The 22652-nt window shown below is 41.2% G+C and overlaps 3 protein-coding genes across 3 annotated transcripts in view; 1 reads left to right on the forward strand and 2 right to left on the reverse strand.

Moving 5' to 3' along the window:
• Positions 1-1302: 1302 nt before the first annotated feature.
• Positions 1303-5150, reverse strand: fbxo5 (F-box protein 5). The gene is made up of 5 exons (XM_014154843.3): positions 4992-5150; positions 3568-4237; positions 2572-2662; positions 2117-2314; positions 1303-1928 (listed from the first exon to the last, which is right to left on the reverse strand). The coding sequence occupies exons 2-5, from the start codon at positions 4200-4202 to the stop codon at positions 1671-1673; spliced, it is 1182 nt and encodes a 393-aa protein (XP_014010318.1). The 5' UTR covers positions 4203-4237; positions 4992-5150; the 3' UTR covers positions 1303-1670.
• Positions 5151-5696: 546 nt separating this feature from the next.
• mtrf1l (mitochondrial translational release factor 1-like) lies at positions 5697-11383 on the reverse strand. Its single transcript, XM_014154842.3, has 7 exons — positions 10624-11383; positions 8928-9007; positions 8580-8763; positions 8285-8448; positions 7999-8116; positions 7632-7768; positions 5697-5946 (listed from the first exon to the last, which is right to left on the reverse strand). The coding sequence occupies exons 1-7, from the start codon at positions 11066-11068 to the stop codon at positions 5737-5739; spliced, it is 1338 nt and encodes a 445-aa protein (XP_014010317.1). The 5' UTR covers positions 11069-11383; the 3' UTR covers positions 5697-5736.
• Positions 11384-20888: 9505 nt separating this feature from the next.
• slc29a1a (solute carrier family 29 member 1a) overlaps positions 20889-22652 on the forward strand; it is a 90251-nt gene continuing 88487 nt past the window's right edge. The window contains exon 1 of the mRNA XM_014154840.3: positions 20889-21005. The gene's annotated coding sequence lies outside the window, so the exon portion shown is untranslated. The remainder of the gene's footprint in view (positions 21006-22652) is intronic.

Here is a 22652-nt window from a genome sequence, read left to right on the forward strand (position 1 = left end):
CCTGATGTATTGGGTGTGCATCTATTTTAAGTGACAGCAAAATGCTTTTAATGCACAGAGCATGATGTTTCACTATTGAAAGATAAAATGGTGAAATAAGTTGGCCGTTGCTTTACCATAGACATCGGCCAAGCACCACTTATTTCAGGCAGCAGATAAGGCCTACGAAATCAATTTTAGTCAGACGGGAGAAATTGTGTTTGTATTACCCAGAGACTTTTTAATTGAACATACATTTCTCAATTATGAAATGCCCCCAATATGTGTAAAACACATGAACTTTTCAGATAAGCCTACACATCCAATTTGATTTTATTGGAAAATACCAGTAATTGTTTTTGAGGTGATTCAGCTTTTTCTCGGCATAAAAAAAATGGGTCGAAAATGTATCATGGACCTCATGAGTTGTTTTTAGACAGGTATGATTTGGCTCCACTCTGTGCACCCTACAAATTGCACCTCATTCCAAACTGTTAGAATAATGAGTCTGTTGTCAGTCAGATATAGCACATTATCAAACCCTTAGTCGAGTAATCCACTGAGCCAGCTATCCTGAGCAATGTACTGATGATATCTTAATTGACAAATGATTATGACCATGAAGGGAGTGTGAATGACTGGTGTCTAGCCTTCAACTCCTTAAGGTTAACAATGCATCTTTCCAGGTAATGAGTATTTTAGCACAGCATAGGAACCCCTGTGCAGTATGTGGGAGAGGTACAAGAGGAAAGGGCCATAGTTGAGGTTAACCATTTGCAGCTTGGTAGAAATTCATTTGGAATTAACAAGTAATGCATTTTCATTAATTCATTGGCATCATTACTCCTTTATAAAGAGGTGAGATGTTGAGGCCGAACAACTTTGTTAAAGCCACAAGACTTGACTTCCAATTCCATTGGAGAATACATTGCAGTATGGCACCAATGGCTGAATGGCTTAGTTTCACCAGTTGTCAGCGCTTTTGAAGCAAGTGGCATTGTGACATGCTCAGCTTGTAACCTTTATTTAACTAGGCAAGTCAGTTAATTACATTCTTATTTACAATGACGGCCTACCCCGGCCAAACCCTAACCCAGATGACGCTGGGCCAATTGCACATCACCTTATGGGACTCCCAATCACAGCCGGTTATGATACAGCCTGGAATCTAACCAGGGTCTGTAGCCTCTAGCACTGAGATGCAGTGCCTAAGACCACTGCGCCACTCGGGGCTTGATTCAATTCTAAAAATAAGTTTGTGTATGTACGCACGCATTTCCTGGTGGTATGTAGCTTTGAAAAATACATTTGGAGAAAAGAAAATGCCAAAAGATACATTTATTTCAACAATATAAATATTTACATCTCACATTTAAAAGATATATTTACAGACAGATATTCCATGAAGAAATATTAAATGAATGTACAATTCAGGTAAAAATGATATTTTTTTGGCTTCCAGTAAGATTGTCGCTTTCTGACGACTAATGCCAGACAACTGACATCACGGGATTGTCACAGAATACAGTGTGTTCTAACACAGGGTATTCCAATAGCCCGAGATCCCTTTGGCCTGTGGAGAGGGGGCAGTGTGTTAAAAGGTCTATGACTAAAACTAATAAATAAGATTTGAAATTGAGTTGGTTTAAAAAAGGTTAGTGATTGAGTCTTCATCCAGAGCTGCATTGATCTCACAGGCGCCTGACATTCCTCTTGCTGCGAGCGCTGCCGATGAGGATAGGGTTAGCTCTGGAGCTGCTAGGCCCCCGGGCCAGCCCCGTGTGGCAGGCTGAGGAGCCATGAAAAGGGCCCTGGCACAGGGTGCAGAAGTCAAAGGCACAGCTGAGGCGGGTACAGGTGGCCCTCATGGCACCTGCGTTGTGCTTGGCAGGAGAGCCACAGCGTTTACAGGGTTTCAACGACTCGTGCTGCTTCAGCAAACTGGCAGCCTAGAGAACAAATCCAAAGAATGTATAAGACTACAGAGCATAACTCACTCATTGTATCATTTGTAACATGAACATGTCAATGACTTTCTTGGAACTGATTGAAGGGTGACACCAACTCTCAATAAGTACACAGAGCACCATCATGTCCTCTGAACCTTTACATGCAAAGTGGATAGCACAACCCTCACCTCTTGGTATTCTCTGAAGCGAGATTGCTGGGAGCAGTACAGAGTCTGTGTGCCTTCTCTCTGGGAGCGCATCCTATGGGTAGACTTCTGGATAGGGGTTGAAGCTACTCTCTGCATACAGGACATCACAACCCGGGACAGCGCTGCATCTCGCGTCAAAGAGCCCACATTCTCCAGTCCTGCAGAGGTTCTTGGGTCCTACAACAAAAGGACACTGTCATTTACCAAACAATATTCATACAGTGGATTACCCTATGGTTAGGTCATTGAGATTGAAGTACTGGAAGGGGCCCCTGTAAATTAATCCAGATAAAGAACATATCAGCATAAGGGATTAGCAAAATTGGGAGCCGCTGCAAGCTAAAAAACGAACCATCAATGTGGTTCAAAACCATTTCCACCTGATAAAGGGTATACAATGACTTTAGGAGCCCCAGTTAAATGTTAGCGCTTACCCCGAGTCTCTGTTTAGCCTGGTCGCATCTACAGAGCGCAGACTTGTCTTGGCAGATGACTTTTCTCCAAGTCTTGCTCACTTTTCTACAGCTGTGAAGAAAACAAACCCACCATGAACGAAATGGCGGTGTAAAGTACTTAAGTAAAAACACCTGAAAGTACTACTTAAGTAGTTTTTGGGGTACCTAATATATATATTTTAAACAACATTTACTTAACTATATCCCTAAAGAAAAGTATGTACTTTCTACGCCATACATTTTCCATGACACCCAAAAGTATGCGTTACATTTTGAATGCTTAGCAAGGTAGGAAAATGGTTCAATTGACACATTTATAAAGAGAACGTTATTTTAAATATATATTTTTTTAACCTTTATTTAACTAGGCAAGCCAGTTAAGAATCAATTCTTATTTTTAATGACTGCCTAGGGGTTAAGTTAACTGCCTTGTTCAGGGGCAAAACGACGATTTTTACCTTGTCAGCTCAGGGATTCGATCTTGCAACCTTTCGGTTAGTACTAGTATAACACTCTAATCACTAGGCTACCTGCCATTCCACATCCCTGGTCATCCCTACTGCCTCTGATCTGGCGAACTCACTAAACACCTGCTTCATTTGTAAATCATGTCTGAGTGTTGGATTGAGCACCTGGCTATCTAACTTAAAAAAGAAAATGGAGCAGTCTGGTTTGCCTAATATAAGGAATTTTAAATGATTTACACTTTTACTTTTGATACTTAAGCGTATTTTAGCAATTACATTTACTTTTGATACTTAAGTATCAAATTTTTAACAAAATACTTTTAGACCTACTCAAGTAGGATTTTACTGGGTGACTCACTTAAGTAATAAGATGCCTTAATAGAAAATGACTCAAGTATGACAATTGAGTACTTTAACCACTGTCAATGAATACATAAGAGTATAAAAGCAATTCCAAGTTGAAAAACCTCTACAACTGTCATAGGACCAGTAAAGATCACATGTTTACCTTATCAAGTCGACATCTCCTAGCAGAAGCAGGATCCTGGTGAGGATGTGCTTCATGTCCCTCTCTAGCAGTGCTTTTAAAACGTCCATACATTCAAGGCCCACGTGCCCACCAATAACCCTTTCAAGGCCGGAGTCCTCTGCTAGCCTGCTAATGACAGACCAGTCATAGCTTTGGGTCCTCTTGAAACTGTTGGCGAGTTCTTGGCATACAGCGTGTTGAAACTTCAGTATGGGGAGTTTTGAGGCAGTATGCTTAGCCTTGTTGTGATAATCAGCACCTCGAGTACCTGGGGAGAATATATCCTGTCCTGGAGACTTCTCTAGTTCCTTTATGTTATCAAAGTCCTCTATCTGGCTGTTCTGTAAAGACAGGAAACCGCTGTCCTCGAATGCTTCACAGCCGAGGTTCACCTCGTCAAGGTCCACATTATGTTGGTTGTTCTCCTTATTGTGAATACCTTTCACATCATCCTTGAGGCCAAAGTTGGCAGCTGTGGTGACACACGGTGATTTGTCTACTACTTGGACGCATTTCTTTAGTGGTGAGGTTTTCAGGCCAGACTCCTTGTATGTGACATGTTTCTCCATGTCGCATGGAAATCGGGGTTCCTCGTAATTGGACGGATATTTCATTTTTTTATGACAGATTGTGTTCACAAATTGTAACCCTGAGGTAGAGAAGATAAAAAAGCTGCATTAGCCAGTTTCATCTCAATCAAAACGCGCCAAACTGGATAGCTAGTCAGAACTACAACACGTTGTGCACCAAACCAGTGGATTGCCCACTTACACTAGTTAGTTATATTCCCTAAAATGCAACATTAGCTATTGTTTTGGTTGATCAAACAGTATAAAGACAACGTAGAGCTGCAATCCCTCCAAAGGGCGCACTCCTAGTTCCCCCCAATTTAGCTTGTAACATAGCTAACTAGCTAGCCAAGTTAGCTAACTGGCTAGACAATTCATTTGGAGTAAAATACTGTGGTTAACTACTGAAAGATCATAGTTAACATTAGTCGTTTGCAGCATCAGATCTTTCCAATAACGTTAACCTTAGTTATATTAAAGATAGTAATGTTGACTGTGGTTATTATATTCATAGGATAGCCAAGGCTAGCTAACCTCTAATTTTACGCGCGTACGTTTTGCGCGTAAAAACGACAATGTAATATTGACATTAACGTCATTGCAAAACGTATATCTACAAAGCAGTTTAACTAGCTACCTAACGTTAAATGAATATTAAACTTCATAGCTAGTTAGCTAAGCCAGATAGTTATGGCTAGTCAAATTCGTTAACATTAACGTTGCAACAAACTAACCAGCCTGCATCACATGAAATCCGACATATCATAGCAGAACACAAGTTAGCTAGCTATAATAGCAAACTTAATTGAGGTAACGTAACAAAATGTTTCATACCTGTAACGTTAACTTGAATGACTTCTTGATTCCCACCTATTTCTGCTGTTAAACTTTTGCTAACCGGGGTTCCACAAACTTGAGATCTACTTGAATGAGGACAATATGAAAATGCGCCTGTTCCCTAGCTACACATTTGAAATCCGTGTCCAAAAGGCGCACACCAATGAGGAACAAGCAGGGCAGTTACCTTTAAACCGGGAAACCAATGGGAGTCGAGGAAAGCGCACGCTGACGTTTACGTCAGAGCGCAATAGACCGCTGCATTTTCCCCCCAGTATTTCAAACAAATACCATTTTTTATTTTCAGTTTAAAAACCTTTCTTGGAAAATACAGTACAAAATATGTCGAGGTGTGCGTGATTCGTTTAAATATTGGTGCAATGTTTTTTTTCTTATTCTTTTAAACATTTGTTTGAAATATGGTTAAAGAAAAGGGCAGTCAACACAGCATGAATAAAGTAATAGGCAGTCACTGACAAATACCTGTCATGTCATACACAAATATAATTCCTTGGGCAAGACTTTGTCTTTGCTGGGGGGAGGGGGTATCTACTGATATATTTTGAAGTTTTACTGCTAAAAGAGAAACAAAAGCAGTTTGAGAACTGGCAGTTCACACCCATGGGCGGAGTGTGTAAAGTGGGCTCTTAAACTACAATCAGGAAGGCAAACAAACACACTGATCTTGCAAAAGACAACATGCATAGCTTCATAGATTTAATGTAAACTACCACATAGGCTATTACTGATCAGAGTCATTTTCTCCAAGAATGTCCATGAGAATCTCCTGGTTAGAGAACTCCTCTAGAGCCACATTCATTTCCTCAAGAAGCTCTTCGCCCACAAGAAACTCCCTGACATCATGCACTGTTTTCCCAATCCGATGATCTGTGATTCGGTCCTGGGGAAAGTTGTAGGTCCTGATTTTCTCAGATCTACCTTTGGTACCAATCTAAAAAAAGGATAGATAAAAAATAGTCAATACACAAAATGTGCTATACAGACCAACACTTAGTGAAAAAGCTTTGTAACCAACAGACAGCCGGCAACTATTTGAGTTCCCACTCCCCCAAGCCCATCTCAGCTTCCACTTTCAAGGCAGTAAATCCTCCAACAGACAACCTTCTCACCTATGTCAGTCATGTCGATTCTATCATTGCAAACCATATTAACTGTTGCCCATTGCTGTCCATTGTCTTTCTACAACACTGTCTTTTGGAAAGTTCAAGTGTAGGTTTTGTAAATTACTTTGTAGTAAACATACAGTGCATTTGAAAAGTATTCATACCCCTTGACTTTTTCCACATTTTGTTATGTTACAGCCTTATTCTAAAATTGATTAAATTATTTCCCCCCTCAATCTACACACAATACCCGATAATGACAAAGCAAAAATAGTTTAGAAATGTTTGCTAATTAATTTAAAAAAATTGAAATATCACATTTACATAAGTATTCAGATCCTTTACTCAGTACAATTATGAAGCACTTTTGGCAGCAACTACAGCCTTGAGTCTTAGGTATGACACTACAAGCTTGGCAAAGCTATATTTGGGGAGTTTTTCCCATTCTTCTTTGCAGATCCTCTCAAGCTCTGTCAGGTTGGATGGGGATTGTCGCTCCAAAGCTATTTTCAGGTCTCTCCAGAGAAGTTTGATCGGGTTCAAGTCCGTGCTCTGGCTGGCCACTCAAGGACATTCAGAGACTTGTCCCGAAGCAACTCCTGCATTGTCTTGGCTGTGTTCTGTTGTTGCTGTCCTGTTGGAAGGTGAACCTTCGCCCCAGTCTGAAGTCCTGAGGACTCTGGAGCAGGTTTTCATCAAGGATCTCTCTGTACTTCGCTCTGTTCATCCTTCCCTCGATCCTGACTAGTCTCCCCGTCCCTGCCACTGAAAAACATCCCCACAGCCTGATGCTGCCACCACGCTTCACCATAGGGATGGTGCCAGGTTTCCTCCAGACATGACGCTTGGCATTCAGGCCAAAGATTTAAATCTTGGTTTCATCAGACCAGAGAATCTTGTTTCTCATGGTCTGAAAGTCTTTAGGTACCTTTTGGCAAACTCCAAGCGGGCTGTCATGTGCCTTTTACTGAGGAGTGGCTTCCGTCTGCCCACTCTACCATAAAGGCCTGATTGGAGGAGTGCTGCAGAGATGGTTGTCTTTCTGGAAGGTTCTTATATCCCAACAGAGGAACTTTGGAGCTCAGTCAGAGTTACCATTGGGTTCCTGGCCAAGGCCCTTCTCCTCCGATTGCTCAGTTTGGCCAGGCAGCCAGCTCAAGGAAGAGTGTTGGTGTTCCAAACTTCTTCCATTTAAGAATGATGGAGGACACTGTGTTCTTGGGGACCTTCAATGCTGCAGAAATGTTTTGGTACCCTTCCCCAGGTCTGTGTCTCGACACAATCCTGTCTCGGAGCTCTACGGACAATTCCTTCCACCTCATGGCTTGGTTTTTGCTATGACGTGCACTGTCAACTGTGGGACCTTATATAGACAGGTGTGTGCCTCTTCAAATCATGTCCAATCAATTGAATTTACCACAGGTGGACTCCAATCAAGTTGTAGAAACATCTCAAGGATGATCAATGGAAACACTATGCAACATTCTTGTATGTGTGCAGTTCAGATTCGTACCTGGACTTTCCGTGCAGTATATCGCTTACTGGTCTCTTCTTCCAGCCTCATACTATAGAGTTTGGCACGTAGAACCTTCATGGCCTTTTCCTTATTTTTCAGCTGGGATCTTTCCTGCTGGCATTCTGATACCACACCTATGACCCCAAAACAGAGATAAAACGCCACTAGGGAGACACTCAAAGGAGAAACTGTCTAATTCAAAGCAATAGAGCCAAGCACATTTGTCACTGTGGATTTTCCTTGTGAGTACATGCTCTGCAAATCACAATTTACCATCGGTTTCAAATCAAATCAAAATTATATAAGAATAGGAGTTTCATACTCCACTGTCTGATCCTTACGGCATTGTATTGGCTGAGATTACCTGTCGGTAGATGAACTATTCGCACTGCGCTGTCTGTGGTGTTGACATGCTGGCCCCCGGCTCCACTCGCCCTCTTGGTTTCAATCCTCAAATCCTTCGCATTAATTGTGAAAGTGATCTGAAAAAGAAATAATGAATTGAGCACTTAGCAAAATAAGTCTGTACTTAATCTTTGGTAACAGTGGTAATGTTACCAAAGAAAGAAGGTAATACTTCACTGATTTATTTTTACTTTTTTAAAAGCTTGTAAAAGTACAAGGGCCAAATACCTCAGGGAAGGTCTCACCTCTGTGGGCTGGGGTAGCACTGCCACTGTCATGGTGCTGGTGTGAATACGACCCTGTTTCTCAGTCTTAGGGACTCTCTGCACGCGATGCACACCTGCCTCAAACTTCATCCTCTTGTAGCTGTTAGGACCACTGACACTGGCTGATGCATGCCGTAACCCACCTGCAAACAGTTGACATTCACACACTCAAAGTTACCATTCATAAAATGGAGTCAGTTGAAGGTTTGGGTAAACACTAGCAACAGGAATGTTTTGACAACAACAAACCTGTTAATTAATGAATGTGACTGACCTATTTCACTTTTCATGTACTCCAGGATGTCAAACCCCCAGCCCTGGTGTGCTGCAAAGCTCTGGTACATGTCAAAGACCTCTGCAGTGAAGAGCATGGCCTCCTGACCTCCGACCCCTGCGGTGACCTCCAGGACTAGGTCACTCATGTCTGACTCCTCCTCAGGAATCAACAGGGACAGGATCTGAAGGAATGTAGAAGAATCAGACATGATAGTTTAGTAATTTTCTCAAACTACGTTTTCCATACTGATTGGAGTGATTCGATTTCCTTTCGCCACCCTAAATGTGCTTTTATCAGTGTCATCTTATTCCGACTGTAGGGGGAACTTAAAATGCAGGTGTGTACCTTTTGTCTAACATCTTGAATCGCTTTCTGACAAGCCTCCCTCTCAAGGACTGCCAGTTCACGCATGTCTGGGTCGTCATCTTAGGGAAAAAGGGAAAAACAATGTTTCTTATTTCACTGAATTTACTATCAGTGAAAGATCCATTTATAGTGAACAGAAATATAAATGCAAAATGTAAAGTGTTGGTCCCATGTTTCAATACGCACAAAAAGCTTATTTCTCTCACATTTTTTGCACAAATTTGTTAACATCCCTGTTAGTTAACATCCTTTGCCAAGATAATCCATCCACCTGACAGGTGTGGCATATCAAGAAGCTGATTAAACAGCATGATCAATACAGGTGCACATTTTGCTGGGGACAATAAAATGCCACTCTAAAATGTGCAGTTTTGTCACACAACACAATGCCACAGATGTCTCAAGTTTTGAGGGAGCGTGCAATTGGTATACTGACGGCAGGAATGTTCACTAGAACTGTGGACAGAGAATTTCATTTTCACTTTTCTACCATAAGACAACTCCGTCATTTTGGAGAATGTGGAAGTACGTCCAACCGGCTTCACCATGGCAGACCACGTATACCCAGGCCAGCCCAGGGCCTCCACATCAGGCTTCTTCACCTTCGGGATCGTCTGAGACCAGCCACACGGGCAGCTGATGACACAAACTGTCAGAAAAAGTCTCAGGGAAGCTCATCTGAGTGCTCTTCGTCCTCACTTGGGTCTCGACCTGACTGCAGTTCGGTGTCGTAACCAACTTCAGTGGGCAAATGCTCACCTTCGATGGCCACTGACACACTGGAGAAGTGCTCTTCACGGATGACTTCGGTTTCAACTGTCCCGGGCAGATGTCGTGTTGGCGAGCGGTTTGCTGATGTCAACATTGTGAACAGACTGCCCCATAGTGGCTTTGGGGTTATGGAATGGGCAGGCATACGCTACGGACAACGAAGACAAGTACATTTTATTGAGGGCAATTTGAATGTACAGAGATACCGTGACAAGATACTGAGGCCCATGAGCCATTCATCCGCCGCCATCACCTCATGTTTCAGCATGATATTGCACAGCCCCATGTCACAAGGATCTGTACACAATTCCTGGAAGCTGAAAATGTCCCAGTTCATCCATGGCCTGCATACTCAACAGACATGTCACCCATCAAGCATGTTTGGGATACTCTGAATCGACGTGTATGGCAGCGTGTTCAAATTCCAGCCAATATCCAGAAACTTTGCACAGCCATTGAAGAAGAGTGGGATGATATTCCACAGGCCACAGTCAACAGCCCGATCAACTCTATTCGAAGGTGTCGTCACACTGCATGAGACAAATGGTGGTCATGCCCTGGTCTGATCCATGCCCTGACCCTTTAAAAAAAAAAGTTATCTGTGACCAACATATGCATATCTGTATTCCCAGTCATGTGAAATCTATAGATTAGGGCCTAATAAACGTATTTCAATTGACTGATTTCCAAATATGAACTGTAACTCAGTAAAATCTTAGAAATTGTTGCATTTATATTTTTGTTCAGTGGTAGATACAAGATGGATACATTATACACAGTCACCAGATGTAGGAACAGGTACCGTTTGTTACAATGTCAAACTCACAAGCTGCTGATTCCTATTGGCCATGAGATGCCCTTCTGCATCTGTTGATAGAACATCACACATTAGGTGTGGCCTCACCTTTCAGTAATGTTTCAGTTTCAGCAAATTCCTGCTGTTTTGTCTGAAGCTCTCTGGTGTACTGGATTAGTGGGGCTAGTACAGAAACTCTTGTCCTCTTCACTCTCAATTCCGCTTCACCATCCTGCTGTCCCTCTGTCATGTTGACAACTGTCAGACTATCTCTGTACTCTGTCTCCATCTTCTTGAAGTAGTCCTGTAATGATCTTCTGGCAAAGATCTCGTCCACTGACAGTAACTTCGTAATCATCAATGGCTGAGTTGCATGCATAGTTCTACTATTTGGGCTAAGCTTTTGGGACGAATTTTGACATTTACCGCATAGAACCGCTCCGTAATCTCTTTGTCTTTGGGACATGACGGTAGACCCCCTCTGGTAAGAGGACATCCAGGACCGACCACACACGTTCCCTAAGTGCATTTTGACAGCTTGAGTAAAAGCCATACTAAACAATGGTTCGCATAAAAGGTTCAATACAACAGTGGAACAATATTACTCTTTAGAATTTGTTGATTTGTTTATAATATTATCTAGTTAGCTAGCTGATTTGTTTTGCACTACACAATGGCAGCTAATTGAAGTGATATGACGTTCTGAAGGGTTTTGGATAGTGTGTACAGTTGTATCGACCATAACAACTATTTGAAAATAAAAACATATAAAACATTTTTTTCTGGATTTCATTTATCGCTAACCATCACCAAAGCCAGAGAAGTGCTACTGCTCAAGGGCGCTGACATGTTGGTTTTTGCACATAAGTGGTTGCGCCCTGTTTCGATTCTCAAATACCGTAAGTATGGAAATAAACACGTAGATTACCGTAAGTAAACAAATACATGTAGCCAAAACATTAAGATTTATCTGTAGTAGTAGCTATAGTATATAATAAACCGGATAGTTTGGCTCCTGGTGCTGATTAGAATAAATATATATATTTCTTTACTGTTCTAAATACCTTGGTAACCCGTTTATAATAGCAATAAGGCACATTGAGGGTTTGTGGTATATGGCCAATATACAACGGCTAAGGATTGTATCCAGGCACTCCGCCTTGAGTCTATTTTGAGTCGTACATAAGAACAGCCCTTAGCCTTGGTATACTGGCCATATACCACAACCTCTCGTGCCTTATTGCCCAAGTATCGCATTGTGTAAAAATAACAATGTTGTATAAAACTTCACCAAAGCATTCAAATGTCAAAACATTAATGTGTCACTGCACGGGACTGTCTTAATGACCACTTTGACTGTTGTGTTCACTGTTTATGGAAACAACCCTGGGAACAACAATCCCATGTTCCACCAGCAGATGGGAGGCAACATCCATCCAACTTTGCAGTTCACTGAAGAGTCAATTTACAGATTGTGTAATGTGTAACTAACTACCAATGATATACATGTACATGTAACTACCAATGATATATATAATCAGTTTTCCATGTTGATTCAACCTCATCACATATATTTTGGGGGTTGAAATTACGTGGAAACAATGTTGATTCAACCAGTTTTTAGTTACATATATAGTGGGTATGCAATTTCAACCCCCAAAATATATGTGATGAGGTTGAATCAACATGGAAAACTGATTATATATATATTATATATTTTCACCCAACTTTTAACCAAAATCAAAACTAGACGTTGAACTGACGTCTGTGCCCAGTGGGTAGGAATGGGTTAATGGTTTCATTCCAGTACTGTATGTGTATGATATTAGTAGGTTATTGCTTGCAGCTGTGCACCATCATACGATTGGCAGCTCATAAAGCAAATAAAGTTCAAGTCAGGGAAAGGAAGAGTATTGCCAAATTTGGTTTTCCTTGGAATTTACCTTGGGCAGGATAAAACATATTATATTTCACCAGATTTGGCTGTTGCTCAGCACTTTTGGTTCTTTGGAAAATCAGGATTTCCAAGCTGTGATTCATATTTTCTTTGCCCATGAGATAGATAGGATGGAATGCAAGGAACACACACAGTGTTTCCAGTAGTAATCAGGTTGAGATTTTTACTACTTGATGTTGGTAGTAAATAAGTAGTCACAACACTACAACCAGACTACACCAGCTTTTCGCGACTGCAGAAGAAGACAAAACAGGAAGTAGTTGGTTGTTTTTAGCTAGCTACTGTTTTTGACATTCCTGAATGTAATCATCTTCCATCCTTCGTCTGCCTGTCTTTCATGGCCCTTATGCTGGTACCATCTGTAAGTTTAACTTTCCTTTATGTTTTCTGAATACTTGAACAATTTCAATAAAGTTTGTATGACCTTATTTATTGTTTGATGATATCACTTTTTATTTTATTTAACTAGGCAAGTCAGTTAAGAACAAATTCTTATCTACTATGATGGCCTACCAAAAGGCAAAAGGCCTCCTGCGGGGAAGAGGGCTGGGATAAAATAAAATAAAAAATAGGACAAAGCACACATCATGACAAGAGAGACAACATTACATAAAGAGAGACTTAAGCCAACAAAATAGCATGGCAGCAACACATGACAACTACACATGGTAGCAACACAATATGACAACAACATGGTAGCAACACATGGCAGCAGCACAACATGGTAGCAGCACAAGACATGGTACACACACTATTGGGCACAGACAACAGCACAAAGGGCAAGAAGGTAGACAATGCATCACGCAAAGCAGCCACAACTGAGTGTCCATGATTGAGTCTTTGAATGAAGAGATTGAAATAAAACTGTCCAGTTTGAGTGTTTGTTGCAGCTCGTTCCAGTCGCTAACTGAAAAGAGGAGCGACCCAGGGATGTGTGTACTTTGGAGACCTTTAACAGAATGTGACTGGCAGAATGGGTGTTGTATGTGGAGGATGAGGGCTGCAGTAGATATCGCAGATATGGGTGAGTGAGGCCTAAGAGGGTTTTATAAATAAGCATCAACCAGTGGGTCTTGCGACGGGTATACAGAGATGACCAGTTTAGAGAGGAGTATAGAGTGCAGTTATGTGTCCTATAAGGAGCATTGGTGGAAAATCTGTTGGCCGAATTGTAAAGAACATCTAGCCGCTCGAGAGCACCCTTACCTGCCGATCTATAAATTATGTCTCCTTAATCTAGCATGGGTAGGATGGTCATCTGAATTAGGGTTAGTTTGGCAGCTGGGGTGAAAGAGGAGTGATTCAATAGAGGAAACCAAGTCTAGATTTAACTTTAGCCTGCAGCTTTGATATGTGCTGAGAGAAGGACAGTGTACCGTCTATCCATACTCCCAGGTACTTGTATGAGCTCTAAACCCTGAGAAGTAGTAATCACACCTGTGGGGAGAGGGTCATTCTTCTTACCAAACCACGTGACCTTTGTTTTGGAGATCTTCAGAACAAGGGTAAGGGTAGAGAAAGCTTGCTGAACACTAAGAAAACTTTGTTGTAGAGCATTTAACACAAAATCCGGGGAGGGGCCAGCTGAGTATAAGACTGTATCATCTGCATATAAATGGATGAGACAGCTTCCTACTGCCTGAGCTATGTTGTTGATGTAAATTGAGAATAGCGTGGGGCCTAGGATTGAGGCTTGGGGTACTCCCTTGGTGACAGGCAGTGGCTGAGACAGCAGATGTTCTGACTTTATACACTGCACTCTTTGAGACAGGTAGTTAGCAACTTGAGGAAATAACATGTGCACTAGTCTAGTAGTAACACAGTAGTGAAACAATATTTCAACAGTGATTTTGAATAGCCAAACAGTAGTAAATGTTTTCAAAAGTAATTCGAAAGGGTTTAAGTAGTAAAGGATCAGGAGCAATTCAGTGGTGATCAGTAGTGACACAACACAACACACACAGATGGTACTGGGAGGAGTAATTCAATAGGGATTGAGTAGGCATACAGCAGTAATGTGTAGGCATTGTGTAGTAATTCAATAGTGAACATGAAGGAATCTAAGCTATAGAACTGGACTTAATCAAATCAATCTTTAAATGCTTGTTTGATTTAGTCCTATTGATTTGATTTAGTTCTTTAATTAACTTTGAGTTTTGGTTGAGATGGAGATGTGAATCCAACACATAAATGTTTTATTTCAAGAAAAACTGGAATTAAAGCCAGACTAAGTCAGTGGCACTGTAACGGCTGTCTTCATAAATGGACCAAGGCGCAGCAGGTATGTGAATACTCATCTTTAATTAAAATTAAGGAGTAAAGCATCCACTTAATAACACAAAAAGGTGACAACAGTGCCAGTTCTGCAGGCTATAAACGCAGTGCAAAAACAACCACCCACAAACCCCAGTGACAAACATACTCCTACATATATGACTCCCAATCAGGAACAACGATCCCCAGCTGTTCCTGATCAGGAGTCACAAGACACACAGAACATTCAAACACACACACAAGACTGCCACGTCCTGACCCCCAAACTACTACAACAGCTCCATCTGCTGGTCAGGACGTGACAGGCACAGAAGGGACGATCCAAGCAGAAAATACATCTCCTTCAAATGTTGATATTTGGTTGTGTTGACAACGAAACACAATTAAATCAACCAGAGCTTACATTTTACATTTACATTTTGATACCCTAGGGCTATTCTATTGTCTATTTTTAGTTTACTTCTGTGTTGAATTGAAACAATAGCTGTTGATGACTTTATAAATGCTATGTAGGCCTAAATAGCATCATTGATGATTGATAAAGTACAGTCACATTTCATTTGCTCTGTTAAACCTACCCTTTGGAATGACTTCGATAGCAGCAGTGAATCTATATTTAGTTTTTAAGTGGAGATCTCTCAACAATCATTCTCACGATAGCACATTGATAATAGTCAGTGACAAGTATCATATCTAAGCTTGGCTTGGTTAAAATGCTGGATAGGAGACCAAAAGAATAGCTTTAGATCAATTCTCCAGTAAGACATTCTCTAAAATTACATTGGAGGCGGCTTATGGTAGAGAAATTAACATTAAATTATCTGGCAACAGCTCTGGTGGACATTCCTGCAGTCAGCATGCTAATTGCACGTTCCCTCAAAACTTGAGATATCTGTGGCATTGTGTTGTGTGACAAAACTGCACATTTTAGAATGGCTTTTAATTGTCCCCAGCACAAGGTGCACCTGTGTAATGATCATGCTGTTTAATCAGCTTCTTGATATGCCACACCTGTCAGGTGGATGGAATATTTTTGCAAAGGATAAATGCTCCATAGCAGGCATGTAAACAAATGTGTGCACAAAATGTGAGAGAAATAAGCTTTTTGTACGTATGGAACTTTTCTGGGATCTTTTAGTTTAGCTCCTGAAACATGGGACCAACACTTTACATGTTGCGTTTTCATTTTTGTTCAGTATATTTTATACAAGGTTTGTCTATGTTGGTTACCATGATGACATAATCCTGTGGTTGAAATATCACTCTCAAAACAATAGTTTTGATGACTTTTTCAAATCCAATGTATATTCCACGTAGATTCCATGTCACAATACGTTGACATTGCATTGAAAGAACGTTGATTTAACCAGTTTGTGCCCAGTGGGGTTGATTCCCTCTGAGGGATACAAGCCCAAAGTGCCAATTATAGGGCTTAGCCTTGGTGCCTCTGCCAATATAGTGAAACCACTATCTATTGATCTAAAGTAACTACAAAAATCCCCCCAAAGACACAATGACCACCCCTGTAGATGTGGAAATGAACTTGGTTTACACTTTGCTGGGTTAATGGGTCGCTTCAAAGAGTAGACAGTGTTATCACAAGAAAGGACTGGTTTAAATCCTCTTTCAACAATCTACCCCCCTGTTTGCTAAAATGTTTTGTTATGTTAAGTTATGTTTTGTGCTAATTATTTGAGGGAATTAGAAGGATTTTCTTCATATGGGTCAGGCCAGCGACTGTGCTGTGTCACCATAGATTACAGGACTTGGGGGGCTGTCACGGGTGCATGGCGCCTACACAACCAGAGTAAAAAACATCTGGCACCGCACACTATTTCAGCAATCCAACTTTAATCCACATGGGAGTTGGATGCAATTACACTTGTAATATTCTAAGGAAGTAATGAATAAAGTTTGGGCGATCACACCAATGTTCACACCCATGTTGGGGGATTTTCAGCCGGAGGTGAGGGAGGTAGACAAAGGAAGCAGACAGCTGCAAAACAAGACAAGTACTGTTTTAAATGTGTATTTCAAACAAAGAGTGACATGTTGAATGAGGTCCCGATTACGGTATACATATTAGGAACTTCCTCATTCCTCCTCGTCAGACTTCACCCCCCCGCTAGTCATGTCTCACTCTGCACTAGTCAAACGTCACTACTCCCCTTCAACGCTTACCCCTGCATTGCTCAGGTGTAACCCCTCCGCCTCACCTCTCTCACCCATGCACCATTCACATCTCACCAATAGGGTGAGGGTTGAGGAGGAAGGGTGACGCTTGACTAATGCAGGGTTGAGACATGACTAGGGGAGGTATCAGTTCTGAGGAGAAAGGGTTATGATCTGACTTCTGAGGAGGAAGCTCTGATGATGGAGGAAGGTCTTACTGACATGGAGGGAGTTCCTACTATGTATTCCGTACTTGGTCGACTCCTCATCCAATTCTCTCTAGTTAGAATTTTATGTGAATGGAAAAAAATATTTTCTACTTTGGTCAGAAGTTATCAAAGAAATGGGATTTACTTGCAATCCACAATAAATATAAAATCAAATAAGAGGAATTCACAAGTGCTTGTACATTCTTGTCAGAATGTTTAGTATGGGGGTAAGGTAGTTAAAAACCTCCACATAGGCCTACTCAAACAAAACAATTAATGCTGCCTTGATTTAGGAGAAGAGGGATTTTCACATCGCCTCAGTAGCAAGAAAAAACTGTCAGTCATATCAAACAACACTCGTTCTCTCCTTTGGCGTTCCTGGATGAGATTGCATGACCTTTCCCTGCCAGAGTTCCCCCAGTGCTTGGTTGAACAATACAGTGCATTCGGGAAAGTATTCAGACCCCTTGACTTTTTCCACATTTTGTTACGTTACAGCCTTATTCTAAAACGGATTAAATACATCGATCTACACACAATACCCCATAATGACAAAGCGAAAACAGTTAATATTTTTTTTTTGTAAATATATTAAAAATAATAAACAGTAAGTATAACATAAGTATTCAGACCCTTTGCAATGGGACTCGAAATTGAGCTCAGGTGGATCCTGTTTCCATTTATCATTCTTGAGATGTTTCTACAACTTGATTGGAGTCTACCTGTGGTTAATTCAATTGATTGGATATGATTTGGAAAGGCACACACCTGTCTATATAAGGTCTCACAGTTGACAGTGCATGTCAGAGTTGGCTGCACCGTCAAACTGAGCTATCGGGGAGAAGGTCCTTGGTCAGGGAACTGACAAACAAGCTGATCGTCACTCTGACAGAGCTCAAGAGTTCCTTTGTGGAGATGGGAGAACCTTCCAGAAGGACAACCATCTCTGCAGCACTCCATCAATCAGTCCTTTACGGTAGTGGACAGAAAGAAGCCACTTTTCAGTAAAAGGCACATGACAGCCCACTTGGAGTCTGCCAAAAGGCACCTCATGACTCTCAGACCATGAGAAACAAGATTCTCTGGTCTAATGAAACCAGATTGAACTTTTTGGCCTGAATGCCAAGTGTCACGTCTGGAGAAAATTTGGCACCATCCCTACGGTGAAGCATGGTGGTGGCAGCATCATGCTGTAGGGATGTTTTTCAGGGGCAGGGACTCTGAGACTAGTCAGGATCGAGGGAAAGATGAATGGAGCAAAGTACAGAGAGATCCTTGATGAAAACCTGCTCCAGAGCGCTCAGGACATCAGCCTGGGGTGAAGGTTCACCTTCCAACACAACAATGACCCTAAGCACACAGCCAAGACAACGCAGGAGTGGCTTCGGGACAAGTCTCTAAATGTCCTTGAGTGGCCCAGCCAGAGCCTGGACTTCAACCCGATCGAACATATCTGGAGGGACTGAAAATAGCTGTGCAGCGATGCTCCTCATCCAACCTGACAGAACTTGAGAGTATCTGCATAGAAGAATGAGGGAAACTCCCAAAATACCAAACTTGTAGCATCATACCCAAAAAGACTCTAGGCTGTAATCGCTGCCAAAGGTGCTTCAACAAAGTACTGAGTAAAGGGTTTGAATACTTATGTAAATGTGATATTTCAGTATTATTATAAATATATCTATATTTTTTAGGGGGTAGATTAGTTTCAATATGGCAGAAAGATTGTAGCTTCCATCAGTGTAATTGTCTGCATCATTTCCAATCCCCCCAGATATATATATTGTAGCTGTAGCTTTGTAGCTTTATGAAATATCTACATAGGCTTACAGAGGCCCATTATCAGCAGCCATCACTCCTGTGGTACAATGGCATGATGCTGGCCTTCTAGGCAGAATTGCAAAGAAAAAGACGCATCTCATACTGGCTAATTAAAAGAAAAGATTAAGATGGGCAAAAGAACACAGACACTGGACAGAGGAACTCTGCCTAGAAGGCCAGCATCCCGGAGTTGCCTCTTAACTGTTGACGTTGAGACTGGTGTTTTGCAGGTACTATTTAATGAAGCTGCCAGAAGAGGACATGTGAGGCATCTGTTTCTCAAACTAGACACTATAATGTACTTGTCCTCTTGCTCAGTTGTGCACTGGGGCCTCCCACTTCTCTTTCTATTCTGGTTAGAGACAGTTTGCACTGTTCTGTGAAGGGAGTAGTACACAGCGTTGTACGAGATCTTCAGTTTCTTGGCAATTTCTCGCATGGAATAGCCTTAATTTCTCAGAACAAGAGTAGACTGATGAGTTTCAGAAGAAAAGTCTTTGTTTCTGGCCATTTTGAGCCTGTGATCAAACCCACAAATGCTGATGCTCCAGATACACATCTAGTCTAAAGAAAGCCCCGTTTTCTGGCTTTTTTAATCAGAACAACAGTTTTCAGCTGTGCTAACATTGTTGAAAAATAGTTTTCTAATGATTAATTAGCCTTTTAAAATGATTAACTGGGATTAGCTAACACAATGTGCCACTGGAACACAGGAGTGATGGTTGCTGATAATGGGCCTCTGTACACCTATGTAGATATTCCATTAAAAAGCATCTGTTTCCAGCTACAATAGTAATTTACAACATTAACAATGTCTACACTGCATTTCTGATCAATTTGATGTTATTTTAATGGACCAAAAATGTGCTTTTCTTTCAAAAACAAGGACATTTCTAAGTGACCCCAAACTTTTGAACGGTAGTGTATATATTTTAATACATTTGCAAACATTTCTAAAATCCTGTTTTTGCTTTGCTATTATGGGGTAATGTGTGTAGATTGATGGAAAACAAACTATTTAGGCTGTAACATAAGAATATGTCAAAAAAGTCAAGGGGTCTATGTACTTTCTGAATGCATGGTATATCATTAAAGGAAGTCACACCTGCTACCCTAGATATCACTACTGTTAGGGCTGGCTGAGTGACTGCTATTAAAAACAGGACAACATGTGACGCTGTTGCAGTTGATGTGGGATTCTTGGTGAACTAGCACAGTTGTATAGGAGAAGGAAATAAATAGGGCCAACCAAAATAGCCTCTCAAGTGGATATTTATGGCAGGCATTTGTGAGTCAGAGCACATTACAATGTATACACGCCACAGTGTCTCCCCCAGTGTTAGTGTGTTATGTGGCTTCCTGTTTGGGAGGTGCTGAGTCATGGTAGTAATGGGGAGTGAAATTAAAATTGAGGCAAATTGAAACATTGAGTCACAATCCATTATGCTACATCAAATAGATAACATGGTTGTGACTCCTACAGTTGACTCATTCACTTTATCTCTGCAGGGAATTCATATTTTCCATGGAGGCAATCACAACTTGTTACATTGTATCCACAGGGGTGTTTCCATCCAGTGTTTAGTGAGCTCTGGCTTTGTTTTCCCCATATTAGGATGTTTATCATCAGAATTAATAGTGTTCATAGTGCTCATGAATAAATGCCACATCCGTGTAATATAGGGGCTATAATAAAACTTCCAAATATAAACTTTCCATTATAAACTTTCCATTATAAGCTAATCAACGTCCACTACATGTTATGACCCAAATTCTTATAGTAAAATATTTAAATCCTGGATTTGTAAGAATTCAAAGTAAGAGGTGCCCTGTTTCAAGGAATTTAGAGCAGCCGGGTCCCCTAATGCTAATTTGCATGTGTCACCACCATCACCACTGCTTTCGGAATGAATGCAGCCCAGTTTACAAGTTTTGTCATCAAATGAGTCGGCAACTGTAACGAATCTGTTGGGAAGATAGGAGAACACCCCACCAACTTTATGTGGCGAAAAATGGAGCGTGTTTGAATGTGACAGCATCACACCACTTCTGATCATGTAAGTACATCGTTTTACTGCTATAGCTAACTATGGAAATATCATTATTTACATGCGACAGCAGTCTGCACATGGCAAAAGCTTTTATTGGGGAGACGATATGAGTCGAATCGTCATGATGTAGGCAAGCGTTCGTCAGCGAAATTTCTAATAATGTTGATGCACAGGTTTTGGGATTAAATTGTTTTAACAAACGCGTTTACCAAACACCGTGCATGCATACTACACAGAGTAGATCACACATACCAACTCGTTTATAGCTGAAGGTCGAATGGTCACAACATCGCACTGCGCTACCTCGAAATGACAGGTGCACTGCACCGTTACATTTGAAATATGTCATGCCATGTGTGTGCATGATGCGAGGTGTTCGATTAGCCTATGTTACTGCGAGCAGGTCCAACATGTTCTTTGATGTGTGTAACTGCTACATGACCTTGCAACATTAGTAAGCCTATATTTTATGATTTCACATTGTGTGTGTGTGTGTGTGTGTGTGTGTGTGAGAGAGAGAGAGAGAGAGAGAGAGAGAGAGAGAGACGCATAATGTTTAGTTAGCTGTTGGTTGTTGTATTCATCTAAACTATGCACAGTCCCAGTGGGCTACACAACCTCATCCTGCCTGTTTGGGGGGTTTTCTGCTCTTTGCCAATGGGAAGGTCATTTTTCAGATATGTCATTAATAACTTTATTGTTACATAATCATAACTCACAAATCGTAATTCCAAAATCATAGCATTGCCATTTGATATTACATTATACAGTGTCATAACACACATTACATTTAACCATCTAACCATAAAGTTTTGCAACCTCAGGTGTTTTTTACTCAATTAAATCATTGTGGCCAAGGGGTTATTACAAGGTCTATAATTTCTGGGCGCACTGACACAATCCTTTAATAACCCTACCTACATGTACATATTACCACAATTGCCTAAACTAACCGGTGCCCTCGCACACTGACTCTGTACCGGTACCCCCTGTATATAGCCTCGCTATTGTTATTTTACTGCTGCTCTTCAATTATTGGTTACTTTTATTTGTTACTTTTTTAGGGTATTTTCTTAAAACTGCATTGTTGGTTAAGTGCTTGTAAGTAAGCATTTCACTTTAAGGTGTGGCTTGGGATGGACTCTGGGGATGAGAGCGGGCACAGAGTTGACTGTTAACAGCCTTGCTAATACTCTGCTGCTGTGCTGTGCTGCACATGGGAAGGGTTAGTTAGTTAGTAGGACTCTAGCTTACTGCACCCTGATGTTAATGTGCTATGAGTTCCAGGGATGCCTGTTGGGCTACTTTGGAAGTCCTTACACCTGCAGAGTTTCAAACCCAAAGCGTGATCTTTTGCACCAATAAGTATTCTGTCTCTGTCAGGGATCAGATCAAATCAAATCAAATTGTATTTGTCACATGTGCCGAATACAATAGGATCCCTGACAGAGACAGAATACTTATTGGTGCAAAAGATCACGCTTTGGGTTTGAAACTCTGCAGGTGTAAGGACTTCCAAAGTAGCCCAACAGGCATCCCTGGAACTCATAGCACATTAACATCAGGGTGCAGTAAGCTAGAGTCCTACTAACTAACTAACCCTTCCCATGTGCAGCACAGCACAGCAGCAGAGTATTAGCAAGGCTGTTAACA

This window comes from Salmo salar, chromosome 18 (assembly GCF_965601325.2).
Source record: "Salmo salar chromosome 18, fSalSal1, whole genome shotgun sequence".
Lineage (NCBI taxonomy): Eukaryota > Metazoa > Chordata > Actinopteri > Salmoniformes > Salmonidae > Salmo > Salmo salar.

Excerpts from the sequence above, each read along its gene's own strand:
- mtrf1l (XM_014154842.3), bottom strand. The coding sequence starts at position 11,068 with ATGGCTTTTACTCAAGCTGTCAAAATGCACTTAGGGAACGTGTGTGGT. Across the intron at positions 8,764-8,927 it reads TTCAAGATGTTAGACAAAAG|ATCCTGTCCCTGTTGATTCC; the intron begins GTACACACCTGC and ends ACATTCCTTCAG. Across the intron at positions 5,947-7,631 it reads ATACTGCACGGAAAGTCCAG|ATTGGTACCAAAGGTAGATC; the intron begins GTACGAATCTGA and ends TCCTTTTTTTAG.
- fbxo5 (XM_014154843.3), bottom strand. The coding sequence starts at position 4,202 with ATGAAATATCCGTCCAATTACGAGGAACCCCGATTTCCATGCGACATG. Across the intron at positions 2,663-3,567 it reads GGAGATGTCGACTTGATAAG|CTGTAGAAAAGTGAGCAAGA; the intron begins GTAAACATGTGA and ends TTTTCTTCACAG. Across the intron at positions 1,929-2,116 it reads GCTTCAGAGAATACCAAGAG|GCTGCCAGTTTGCTGAAGCA; the intron begins GTGAGGGTTGTG and ends TTTGTTCTCTAG.